The sequence below is a fragment of the Somniosus microcephalus genome, chromosome 22, assembly GCF_052327205.1.
Source record: "Somniosus microcephalus isolate GS21.2 chromosome 22, FLI_Smic_1.0, whole genome shotgun sequence".
In the NCBI taxonomy this organism is placed as follows: domain Eukaryota; kingdom Metazoa; phylum Chordata; class Chondrichthyes; order Squaliformes; family Somniosidae; genus Somniosus; species Somniosus microcephalus.
The window spans coordinates 43,491,071-43,503,287 of record NC_141008.1 but is presented as its reverse complement, the minus strand read 5'-3'; the positions used below and the strand labels follow the sequence as shown (position 1 = coordinate 43,503,287).

Genomic DNA, 12,217 nt, shown 5'->3' with positions numbered 1-12,217 from the left:
AATTAGTTAATCTAATTGGTGTGACTACTTCCTGGAACACAGAGTCCAGGTAACTCTCCCCCTCCGCAGTGTCTGAAGCTCGGATTCCAGCTCATCAACACGGAGCCGGAGTTCCTCGAATATCCAGCACTTACTGCACGTGATCACTGTGAACATCAATGGTGTCCACCAGCTCCCACATATTGCAGCAGTAACACATCACCTGCTCTCCCATTCTATGTAATTAATTACATTTATTATTTTTAAATACCCTCTGCCCCGATTCTAGATGATGAATATCACACCTCTATTTAATTGAACTTACCAACTTAAAGGTTTAAAAGGGAAGGAAAAGTACTCACCAACCAACCAATCACCTACCAGCTTGGCTGTGATGTCACTTTTGAATTCTGACCTCCCCTTGGAATGTTGCTTGTGGAGCCTGTTTAGGCTGCCTCGCCTCGCTGCTGCTGCTCCCGGCTGCCTTGACTGGGCCTCGTCTCGCTGCTCCACCTCCGCGTTGTCTGCTAATCCTGAGGCTGGCAGGGAAAACAAGGCAGAAACAAAACAGAAACAGCACCAAACACCCCACTCACCCAAACTCTCAATGGCACTCTCTGCTGCTCGCACTGGTCTTTTAATACTGCTGGTTTGTAGCCAAATGAGTCACCCCTGGTGATTGGTTAGAGAACTGGTTTGTAAACTGGTTTCTGATTGGTTAGAAAACTGGTTTTCACTGCCTACCAATTAACTCCTACTGCAGTGTTACCTTGTTTTACTCTTAAACCAACAGAATCTCAAATATTTAACTTCACCCCTTTACTTAAATATTTAACTTGAGTAGTGATAATCACTAGATACAATCTGTGTACCTATGTACATAGTGAATAGTGTGTTTAAATGCTGCCACATCTCAGGAATCAATTGAATTTGTTAATTTTTCTCCTATGGACAGCTTGAAATATTTGGGCGTTACCTGGATAGCGACGAACTGGATAGAATCCCTGAACCACGAAGAGCTGACATGTGCAGAAAGCTAGCTGAAGCAGTCCAGAAAGGGGTGGAGGCACGATACAGAGTCCATCTCTCACCAAGAGTGTTCTCATCAGACACTCACACTCTCTGAAACATCCTACTCAGATAGTGGGTTGCACTATGTCCTGAAATCGCTAATTGTAATTTGTCTGTTCAAACTAGCCCTATCTGCTAATCCAAAGGATATTGAGGAAAGGCTGTGTAAATGGTGTTGAAGTCCAGATCAGTCATGATCTAATTGAATGAGAGAACAGGCTCGAGGAGCTGAGTGACCTACTCCTGTTCTTGTTCCAGGATAATGACCCAGCAACAATGAAGATTGACGATTGTAGGTCTGAGCCATGGTGTGTAACTTGGAGATGATGGTGTTAGCATATTGCTTGCGTGCCTCACCTAAGCAAACAGGTGATCTCCAAGTGGGGAAATGAGTAAAACAAGAACCCTGGTCATCATGTTAAATTGTTTGAATTTAGAACCATCAGGGCGGAATTTCCGCAGGGGTCACTGGTCTCTTGTAACTTTAGCGGAAACACAGAGCAACGGTGTAAATATCTGGTCATGACGTTTTTGGGGTTTTGGCCAATTTCCTGCCACATTTATGGAGGAAGATCATAAGAGATCTTGTGGAAATTCCTGATATTCTGGATGTACAAAAATGATCGAGGTGAGATCAATCCTGCCCAGCAAGGGAACTCGTTGGATATTGGTGAGCGAATTAATAAATGTTTAACGTACAGCAAAAAGCTACTAGGCCCAACTAACCTCAAACTGCAAATACCTGCTTTCCTTCTGCAGAAATGCATTTAATCTCCCTTTGAATAAATAAATGTCATTTATCCTTTAGGTACCTGCTTGATCTCGTGTTTGAACCATTTGTCTGTTTGCACAAGAAAACTATTTGAAAAAGTTCAGTTGGCCCAAGTTTTCAAATAGTGGAGCATGCACTGTGCAATTTGAAACTTCCATCTTTTGCTCTCACTGTATTGAATTAGTGTAACCCAGCACTAATTATCCAGTCCCATGATTCTAAAATAATACAGTACAGGAGGCCACATCAAGTCTGTGCCAGCTCTTTGAAAGCACTATTAGTCCCACTCCCTTGCTCTTTCCCCACAGCTCTGCATTTTCTCCATTACCATTTTTCTTTAAACTTATAATAAATCCACTAAGTTCCTCCCCTTGACTTCTTTTTAGGTTCCCTTGTGCTGCTGGTATTTGTCCTTCACTGTAAAAATGGATACCAAGTTCTCATTTAACAAGTCAGTCATAACTGCAGAGAAGGCGGCCATTGGGTCCGCGCCGGCCCTCTGTAGAGCAATCCAGTCAGTCCCATTCCCCCGCTCTATCCCCGTAACCCTGCAAGTTTATTTCCCTCAAGTACCTATCCAGTCTCCCCCCGAAAACTGTGTCTCCGCTTCCACCGGCAGTGAGTTCCGGGTCCTCACCACTCACTGCATAAAAAAGTTATCCTCCCATCGCCCCCGTATCTCTTGCCCAAAACCTTAAATCTGTGTCCCCTAGTCCTTGTACCATCAACTAGTAGGAACAGCCTTTCCCCGTCTAGCCTATCCAAACTCATCATAAATCTTGTACACCTCTATCAAATCACGCCTCAACCTCCTTTGTTCTAATGAAAACAAATCCAGCTTCTCCAACCTGTCCTTGCAGCTAAGATCTCCCATCCCCGGAACCATTCTGGTAAGTCTCCTCTGCACCCTCTCAGGGGCCTTCACATCCTTCCTAAAGTGTGGTGACCAGAACTGGATGCAATATTCTAGTTGTGGCCTAACCAGCACTTTATAAAGGTTCAGCAGAATTTCTCTACTTTTGTACTCAATACCTCTATTTATGAAGCACAAGATCACATATGTGGTCTACCATTGTTATTGGGTCTGGCACAATCTTCCATTCCTCTTTAGATATGGGGCTGGTGCCAAAGGACTGGATGATTGCAAATGTAGCACCCTGTTTAAAAAAAAAAGGGTAAACTTGACAATTACAGGCCAGTCAGCCTAACATTGGTTGTGGGGAAACTTTTAGGGACAATAATTGTCATTTGGAAAATTATGTGCTAATACATGAAAGTCAGCATAGCTTTGTTGAAGGCAAATTGTTTGATTAAGTTCTTTTATGAACTAAGAGGGTTGATGTGTATATGGACTTTCAAAGGCATTTGACAAAGTACCACATAATAGGCTTGTAAGCAGAATTAAAGTCCATGGGGTTAAAGGGATAGCCCCAGCATAGATACAAAATTGGCTAAGGGACAGAAAGCAGAGAGTAGTGAGTAGTTGTTATTCAGATTGGAGAGAAGTTAGTGGTGTTCCCCAGGGGTTGCTATTAGGACTAGCCTTTTTGATATATATTAATGATGTGGACTTAGCTATAGCAGGCATAATTTCAAAGGCACAAAATTCAGAAATGTAGTTAACAATGATAGTAACAGACTTCAGGAGGACAGACAGACTGGCGAAATGGGCAGATACATGGCAAATGGAACTTAATACAAAGTAATATAAAAAGAGAACAATCGCAGCTTCTCCGGTCTCCCCATAATTGAAGTCCCTCATCCCTGGTACCATTCTAGTAAATCTCTTCAGCACCCTCACCTAGGCCTTGACATCCTTCCTAAAATGTGGTGCCCAGAAATGAACACAATACTCCAGCTGAGGCCTAACCAGTGTTTTATAAAGGTTTAGTATAACTTCTTTGATTTTGTAATCTATGCCTCTATTACTGAAGCCATATCCATTTTAAACAGCCTTCTCAACTTGTCCTGCCACCTTCAAAGATTTGTGTATACACACCCCCAGGTCTCTGTTCCTGCACACCCTTTAAAATTGCACCATGTAGTTTATATTCTCTCCTCATTCTTCCGACCAAAATGAGGTAATTGGAGAGGGTGCAGAAGGGATTTACTAGAATGGTACCAGGGATGAGGGACTTCAATTATGTGGAGACTGAAGAAGCTGGGATTGTTCTCTTTAAAACAGAAACGGTTAAGAGGAAATTTGGATAGGTGTTCAAAATTATGAACAATTGATAGAATAAATAAAGAGAAACGGTTTTCAGTGTCAGTAACCAAAGGGCACAGATTTAAAGGTAGAGATGAGGTGGAGAAAGCTTCACAGTTATGATCTGGAACAGCCTGGAAGGGTGGTGGAAGCAGATTCAATAGAAACTTTCAAGTGGGAATTGCAGAAATACTTGAAAAAAGGAAAAAATTCCTGAGCAATGGGGAAAAGAGTAAGGGAGTGGCACTAATTGGATAACTTTCAAAGAACCAGCAGTCAGGATTGGGTACAACTGGAGGTGGTGTTCCCAAGCACCTGCTGCCCTTGTCCTGCTACGTGGTAGAGGTCACAGATTTGGGAGGTGCTGTTGAAGAAGCCAGAGTTGCTGCAGTGCAGATGGCTCCATTATCCTGGATGGTGTCAAGCTTCTCTAGTTTTGTTGGAGCTGCACATCCAGGAGAGTATTCCATCACACTCCCGACATGCGCAGTGTAAATGGTGGAATGGTTTGGTGAAAGATCAATTAAGTTCCTGGTCAATGGTGACCCCACCCACCCCAGGATGTTTGTGGGGGGAATTGGACAATGAGAACACCATTTAACATCCACAATCAGAAGATTGACTCAGATCGTCACTGCCTAGCACAAATGTTAGTTGTCACCAATCAATATTCCGTCACCATGGCCCATTCAAGTCTTCACATGCATGGTTTCTCATTTAAAAGCCAGGGAGCAGCTTGTGTGGGACCTCCAGACCACTGCACAGCTTAGTGGGAACATTGCTTGCCATTTATCAGCTCAAGCCTAGATGTGGGCAGACTGCTTCATAATCTGACGACTTGCGTTGGGATCTGGAATGCATTGCCTGAAAGTGTGGAAGCAAATCCAAAAGTAACCACTTCTACATCATTTGCTTGATCAGAAAAGGACATTAAATAAGCTGAACACCTGGTTAGCAAGATCTTTCCTTTGGCCCAGTCAATTTGGCTGGGCACAATGATCTGGCTTTCTTGCAACAGGCAAACTTGAGATGTCTGGCCAACTAATCCAGAGGCAAACAAGCCCATTTGAAATGCCAATATCTGTCAGCTAGAAGACACCACTGAATTTACCTTAATTAGATGAGCTTAATATTCAAGGTACCTCCATGGCAATGCTGTTCAGTATTCACCCACCATTCTAAATTGCTATTTTTTCCAGCCTGCTCAAGATGCAGCTTTAGAGCAAGAACACCCTCAGCTTAAATTGCAAGAATGTCAAGGGGCAATTTTCATTTAACTACAGAAGTATCTGTTCAGGTCATTAACATTAGTGATCACACCAGTTTTCAAATTTAGCTAACTTAAATGCCACATAAGTAAGCCAAGACAAATAAGTACTTGCCAAAATCTTTATTATCTACAATGCTTCAGGTACTAAGTCCAGTTTGTTCATTACAAAAGCAAGATCCATATAGTGCATCAAGAAAATTACACTGCAACAAGAAAGTGCAAATCAATGCTTAGAATTAAGTTCAACTTTCATAGCCCACCACGCAGTCGCAAGACCAGGTGCAAGGTAGATTCTTTCTGAATGTTGTAGTCAGATAAGGTGCGTCCATCTTCTAGCTGCTTGCCAGCAAAGATCAGACGCTGCTGGTCAGGTGGAATACCTTCTTTGTCCTGGATCTTGGCTTTGACATTCTCTATTGTGTCACTTGGCTCAACTTCAAGGGTGATGGTCTTACCAGTCAGGGTCTTCACAAATATCTGCATTCCACCACGCAGTCGCAAGACCAGGTGCAAGGTAGATTCTTTCTGAATGTTGTAGTCAGATAAGGTGCGTCCATCTTCCAGCTGCTTGCCAGCAAATATCAGACGCTGCTGGTCAGGTGGAATACCTTCTTTGTCCTGGATCTTGGCTTTGACATTCTCTATTGTGTCGCTTGGCTCAACTTCAAGGGTGATGGTCTTACCAGTCAGGGTCTTCACAAAGATCTGCATTCCACCACGTAGTCGCAAGACCAGGTGCAAGGTAGATTCTTTCTGAATGTTGTAGTCAGATAAGGTGCGTCCATCTTCCAGCTGCTTGCCAGCAAAGATCAGACGCTGCTGGTCAGGTGGAATACCTTCTTTGTCCTGGATCTTGGCTTTGACATTCTCTATTGTGTCGCTTGGCTCAACTTCAAGGGTGATGGTCTTACCAGTCAGGGTCTTCACAAATATCTGCATTCCACCACGCAGTCGCAAGACCAGGTGCAAGGTAGATTCTTTCTGAATGTTGTAGTCAGATAAGGTGCGTCCATCTTCTAGCTGCTTGCCAGCAAAGATCAGACGCTGCTGGTCAGGTGGAATACCTTCTTTGTCCTGGATCTTGGCTTTGACATTCTCTATTGTGTCGCTTGGCTCAACTTCAAGGGTGATGGTCTTACCAGTCAGGGTCTTCACAAAGATCTGCATTCCACCACGCAGTCGCAAGACCAGGTGCAAGGTAGATTCTTTCTGAATGTTGTAGTCAGATAAGGTGCGTCCATCTTCCAGCTGCTTGCCAGCAAATATCAGACGCTGCTGGTCAGGTGGAATACCTTCTTTGTCCTGGATCTTGGCTTTGACATTCTCTATTGTGTCGCTTGGCTCAACTTCAAGGGTGATGGTCTTACCAGTCAGGGTCTTCACAAATATCTGCATTCCACCACGCAGTCGCAAGACCAGGTGCAAGGTAGATTCTTTCTGAATGTTGTAGTCAGATAAGGTGCGTCCATCTTCTAGCTGCTTGCCAGCAAAGATCAGACGCTGCTGGTCAGGTGGAATACCTTCTTTGTCCTGGATCTTGGCTTTGACATTCTCTATTGTGTCGCTTGGCTCAACCTCAAGGGTGATGGTCTTACCAGTCAGGGTCTTCACAAAGATCTGCATTCCACCACGCAGTCGCAAGACCAGGTGCAAGGTAGATTCTTTCTGAATGTTGTAGTCAGATAAGGTGCGTCCATCTTCTAGCTGCTTGCCAGCAAAGATCAGACGCTGCTGGTCAGGTGGAATACCTTCTTTGTCCTGGATCTTGGCTTTGACATTCTCTATTGTGTCGCTTGGCTCAACCTCAAGGGTGATGGTCTTACCAGTCAGGGTCTTCACAAAGATCTGCATTCTGAACTGTAAAGGAAACCATAACTTTAGTTGCTATTAACCATTTCCAAATGGACAAGAGCAGTTTAAACCAAGAGCCCGTTACACAACCAGTCACATCTCCCAGCAACAGGAAGCTTCTGGTTACATAGAAACATAGAAGATAGGAGTAGGCCATTCAGCCCCTCGAGCCTGCTCCACCAGTCAATGAGATCATGGCTGATCATCCAAACTCAGTACCCTGTCCCTGCCTTCTCCCCATATCCCTTGATCCCTTTAGCCTTAAGAAATATATCCAACTCTTTCTTGAATATATTTAATGAATTGGCCTCTACTGCCTTCTGTGGTAGAGAATTCCACAGGTTCACCACTCTCTGGGTGAAGAAATTCCTCCTCTGTCCTAAATGGCTTACCCCTTATCTTTAGACTGTGACCCCTGGTTCTGGACTCCCCCGCCATCAGGAACATCCTTCCTGCATCTAGTCTCTAGTCCGGTTAGAATTTTACAAGTTTCAATGAGATCCCCTCATTCTTCTAAACTTCAGCAAGTATAAGCTCAATCGACCCAATCTCTCCTCAAGTCATTCCTGCCATCCCAGGTATCAGCCTGGTGAATCTTCACTGCACTTCCTCCATGGCAAGAACATCCTTCCTCAGATAAGGCGACCAAAACTGCACACAATACTCAAGGTGTGGTCTCACCAGGGCCCTGTACAACTGCAGCGAGACATCTTTGTTCCAGTACTCAAACCCCCTCGCTACAAAGGCCAACATACCATTTGCCTTCTTAACTGCCTGCTGCACCTGCATGCTTACCTTCAGCAACTGGTGCACAAAGACACCCAGGTCTCGTTGCACTTCCCCCCCCCCTTCTCCCAATCTATTGTCATTCAGATAATAATCTGCCTTATTTTTCCCCACCAAAGTGAACAACCGCACATTTATCCACATTATACTGTATCTGCCATATCACCCAACCTGTCCAAATCATACTGGAGTTTCTCTGCATCCTCCTCAGAGCACACACCCACCCAGCTCTGTGTCATCTGCAAACTTGAGATATTACATCTAGTTCATTAATATATATTGTGAATAGCAGGGGTCCTAGCACCGATCCCTGCGATACCCCACTAGTCACTGCCAGCCACTCGGGAAAAAGACCAGTTTATTCCAACTCTTGCTTCCTGTCTACCAACCAGTTCTCTATCAAAGTCAGTACTTTACCCCCCAATCACATGTGCCTTAACTTTACACGCCAATCTCTTATGCGGGACCTTAACGAAAGCCTTCTGAAAATTCAGATACACCACATCCACTGGTTCTCCCTTATCTATTTTACCAATTACATACTCAAAATGCCAGTAGATTAGTCAAGCACGATTTAACTTTCCTAAATCCATGTCGACTTTGTCCAATCCTGTCACAGTTTTCCAAGTGCTCTGCATCTTTTATAATGGACTCTAGTATTTTCCCCACTACCGACGTCAGGCTTACCGGTATATAATTCCCCGTTTTCTCTCTACCACCTTTTTTTGAATAGTGGGGTAACATTAGCTACCCTGGTTGAGTCACCGCCCGGCCCCGAGTCCAGGTCCTTTCACAGCCATACTCCCCACCGGGGGGTCCCCGCCTCACCACCCAGCCCACTCTACAGGCCGAGTCTCGTTATCCACCCAGCCACCGCCCGGGTCCTGTATCTACTCCCAGCCCGACCCCAACCACCCTCCACTCTGAAAAGACGACCTGAGGCCAGAAACGGTCCGAATTCAATAAAACGCCCACTCTCGAACTTAATACAATGGCGGCGTCCCCCCGGCCCAATGCTGCCACCTTCCGCTGTCCTCACTCACCTCTTACTGCTCGTTCCGGCTCTCGGTTATGAAATTAGCCGCGCCTCAGCACTCGCATTTATAGCCGGATGGCGCGTCACTCCCTCCTTGTTCCCTCCGCATTAAAAATAGTGCCGCACCAAAATATATATTTTTACTAAGTATTGGATTTTATTTTTACCGTACCATAGGCATATTCTGGCATATTTGGACCACAATATCTAATTATATCCAAAAATGTACTTTTTGATTATCCGCAACTTCAATCACGGATTGATTTGTAAATGCCAAGCAGTCGGTGAAGTGACCTCTCGTAAGGTGCCCGCCTTCCTGTTTATCTAGTTTCTGATTGGCTGATGGTTGGTTATGTGGTACAAATGCTGTCAATCAAAGCTGTTCTCGGCCAATCAGCAGACGCCGCGTCTTCCACCCGTCATCGCCGCCTAACCGCGTGAGTCGGCGCGCGTGGAGAGAGAGAAAAAACCCCAGACCCCCCCCTCCGGGGGATGAGAGGAAAAAAAACCCGGGGGGAAGAGAGAAAAAAAAGCCGAGAGAGAGAAAAAAAAAACCCGGGGGGGGAGGGAGAGAGAGAAAAAGAAAACCCGCGGGGGGAGGGAGGGAGAGAGAGAGAGAAAAAGAAAACCCGCGGGGGGAGGGAGAGAGAGAAAAAGAAAACCCGCGGGGGGAGGGAGAGAGAGAAAAAAAAACCCGGGGGGGAGGGACAGAGAGAAAAAAAACCGAACCCCCGGGGGATGAGAGGGGGAAAAAAAACCCGGGGGGAAGAGGGGAAAAAAAACCGAGGGGGAAAATAAACCGAGGGGAGGGGGAAAATAAACCGAGGGGAGGGGGAAAAAAACCAGAGAGAGAGGAAAAACCCGGGAGAGAGAAACGCGAGAGGGGGAGAGAGAAAAAAAAACGGGGGGGGGGGGGAGAGAGTAGAGAAAAAAAAAACCGCAGCGGGGGGAAGAGAAAAAAAAACCGGGGGGGGGGAGAGAGAGAAACCCGGGGGGGGAGAGAGAAACCCGGGGGGGGGGGAGAGAGAGAGAGAAACCCGGGGGGGGGGGGGGGAGAGAGAGAAACCCGGGGGGGGGGGAGAGAGAGAGAGAAACCCGGGGGGGGGGGGGGAGAGAGAGAAACCCGGGGGGGGGAGAGAGAGAAACCCGGGGGGGAGAGAGAGAGAGAGAAAAACCCGGGGGGGGGGGAGAGAGAGAGAAACCCGGGGGGGGGAGAGAGAGAGAAACCCGGGGGGGGGGGGAGAGAGAAACCCGGGGGGGGGGGGGAGAGAGAGAAACCCGGGGGGGGGGGAGACAGAGAGAAACCCGGGGGGGGGGGGGAAGAGAGAGAGAGAAACCCGGGGGGGGGGGGGGGGAAGAGAGAGAGAGAGAAACCCGGGGGGGGGAAGAGAGAGAGAGAGAAACCCGGGGGGGGGGGGGAAGAGAGAGAGAGAGAAACCCGGGGGGGGGGCGGGGGAAGAGAGAGAGAGAGAAACCCGGGGGGGGGGAGAGAGAGAAACCCGGGGGGGGGGGAAGAGAGAGAGAGAGAAACCCGGGGGGGGGGGGGAAGAGAGAGAGAGAGAAACCCGGGGGGGGCGGGAGAGAGAGAGAGAGAGAAACCCGGGGGGGGGCGGGAGAGAGAGAGAGAGAGAAACCCGGGGGGGGGGGGGGAGAGAGAGAGAGAAACCCGGGGGGGGGAAGAAAGAGAGAGAAACCCGGGGGGGGGGGGGGGGGGAGAGAGAGAGAGAAACCCGGGGGGGGGAAGAAAGAGAGAGAAACCCGGGGGGGTGGGGGGCGGAGAGAGAGAGAAACCCGGGGGGCGGAGAGAGAGAGAGAAACCCGGGGGGGGGGGCGGAGAGGGAGAGAGAAACCCGCGGGGGGGGGGGGGAGAGAGAGAAACCTGGGGGGGGGAGAGAGAGAGAGAAACCCGGGGGGGGGGGGGAGAGAGAGAGAAACCCGGGGGGGGGAGAGAGAGAGAGAGAGACAAACCCGGGGGGGGGGAGAGAGAGAGAGAGAGAGAAACCTGGGAGGGAGAGAGAGAGAGAAACCTGGGAGAGAGAGAGAGGTAGAGAGAAACCCGGGGTGGGGGGGGCGTGCGGGGGGAGAGAGAGAAACCCGGGGTGGGAGGGGGGGAGAGAGAGAAACCCGGGGGGGGAGGGGGGGAGAGAGAGAAACCCGGGGTGGGGGGGAGAGAGAGAGAGAAACCCGGGGGGGTGGGGAAGAGAGAGAGAGAGAAACCCAGGGGGGGGGGGGGAGAGAGAGAGAGAAACCCGGGGGGGGGAAGAGAGAGAGAGAAACCCGGGGGGGGGGGGCGGAGAGAGAGAGAGAAACCCGGGGGGGGGGGCGGAGAGAGAGAGAGAAACCCGGGGGGGGGGGTGGGTGGGGAAGAGAGAGAGAGAGAAACCCAGGGGGGGGGGGGGAGAGAGAGAGAGAAACCCGGGGGGGGGAAGAGAGAGAGAGAAACCCGGGGGGGGGGGGCGGAGAGAGAGAGAGAGAAACCCGGGGGGGGGGGGGCGGAGAGAGAGAGAGAAACCCGGGGGGGGGGCGGAGAGAGAGAGAAACCCGGGGGGGGGGGAGAGAGAGAGAGAAACCCGGGGGGGGGGGGGGAAGAGAGAGAGAGAGAGAGAGAGAAACCCGGTGGTGGCGGGGAGAGAGAGAGAGAAACCTGGGGGGGGGGGGGGGGAGAGAGAAACCTGGGGGGGGGGGAGAGAGAGAGAGAAACCCGGGGGGGGAGAGAGAGAGAGAGAGAAACCCGGGGGGGAGAGAGAGAGAGAGAGAAACCCGGGGGGGGAGAGAGAGAGAGAGAGAAACCTGGGAGGGAGAGAGAGAGAGAACCTGGGAGAGAGAGAGATAGAGAGAAACCCGGGGTGGGGGGGCGTGCGGGGGGGAGAGAGAGAGAGAAACCCGGGGTGGGAGGGGGGGAGAGAGAGAAACCCCGGGGGGAAGAGAGAGAAACCCGGGGTGGGGGGGAGAGAGAGAAACCCGGGATGGGGTGGGGGGGAGAGAAACCTGGGGTGGGGTGGCGGGGGGGGGAGAGAGAGAAACCCGGGGTGGGGGGAGAGAGAGAGAAACCCGGGTTGGGGGGGGGGGAGAGAGAGAGAGAAACCTGGTGGGGGGGAGAGAGAGAGAGAAACCTGGGGGGGGGGAGAGGGAGAGAAACCCGGGGGGGGGAGAGGGAGAGAAACCCGGGGGGGGGGGAGAGAGAGAGAAACCCGGGGGGGGGGGGAGGGAGAGAGAAACCCAGGGGGGGAGGGAGAGAGAAACCCG

General features: G+C 49.5%; 2 protein-coding genes across 4 annotated transcripts in view; one reads left to right on the top strand and one right to left on the bottom strand.

Moving 5' to 3' along the window:
- LOC147102225 (uncharacterized) overlaps positions 1-1,852 on the top strand; it is a 163,060-nt gene extending 161,208 nt beyond the window's left edge. For all 3 annotated transcript variants that reach the window (XM_085964544.1, XM_085964547.1, XM_085964546.1), the window contains one exon: positions 935-1,852. In XM_085964544.1, coding sequence (XP_085820670.1) covers positions 935-1,105 — 171 coding nt within the window. In that variant the 3' untranslated portion in view covers positions 1,106-1,852. The remainder of the gene's footprint in view (positions 1-934) is intronic.
- A 3,551-nt stretch (positions 1,853-5,403) lies between these two features.
- LOC147102224 (polyubiquitin-C) lies at positions 5,404-9,084 on the bottom strand. The gene is made up of 2 exons (XM_085964537.1): positions 8,979-9,084; positions 5,404-7,155 (listed from the first exon to the last, which is right to left on the bottom strand). The coding sequence occupies exon 2, from the start codon at positions 7,147-7,149 to the stop codon at positions 5,548-5,550; it is 1,602 nt and encodes a 533-aa protein (XP_085820663.1). The 5' UTR covers positions 7,150-7,155; positions 8,979-9,084; the 3' UTR covers positions 5,404-5,547.
- Positions 9,085-12,217: the final 3,133 nt, after the last annotated feature.

Coding starts and splice junctions, on each gene's coding strand:
- LOC147102224 (XM_085964537.1), bottom strand. CDS start 7,149: ATGCAGATCTTTGTGAAGACCCTGACTGGTAAGACCATCACCCTTGAG.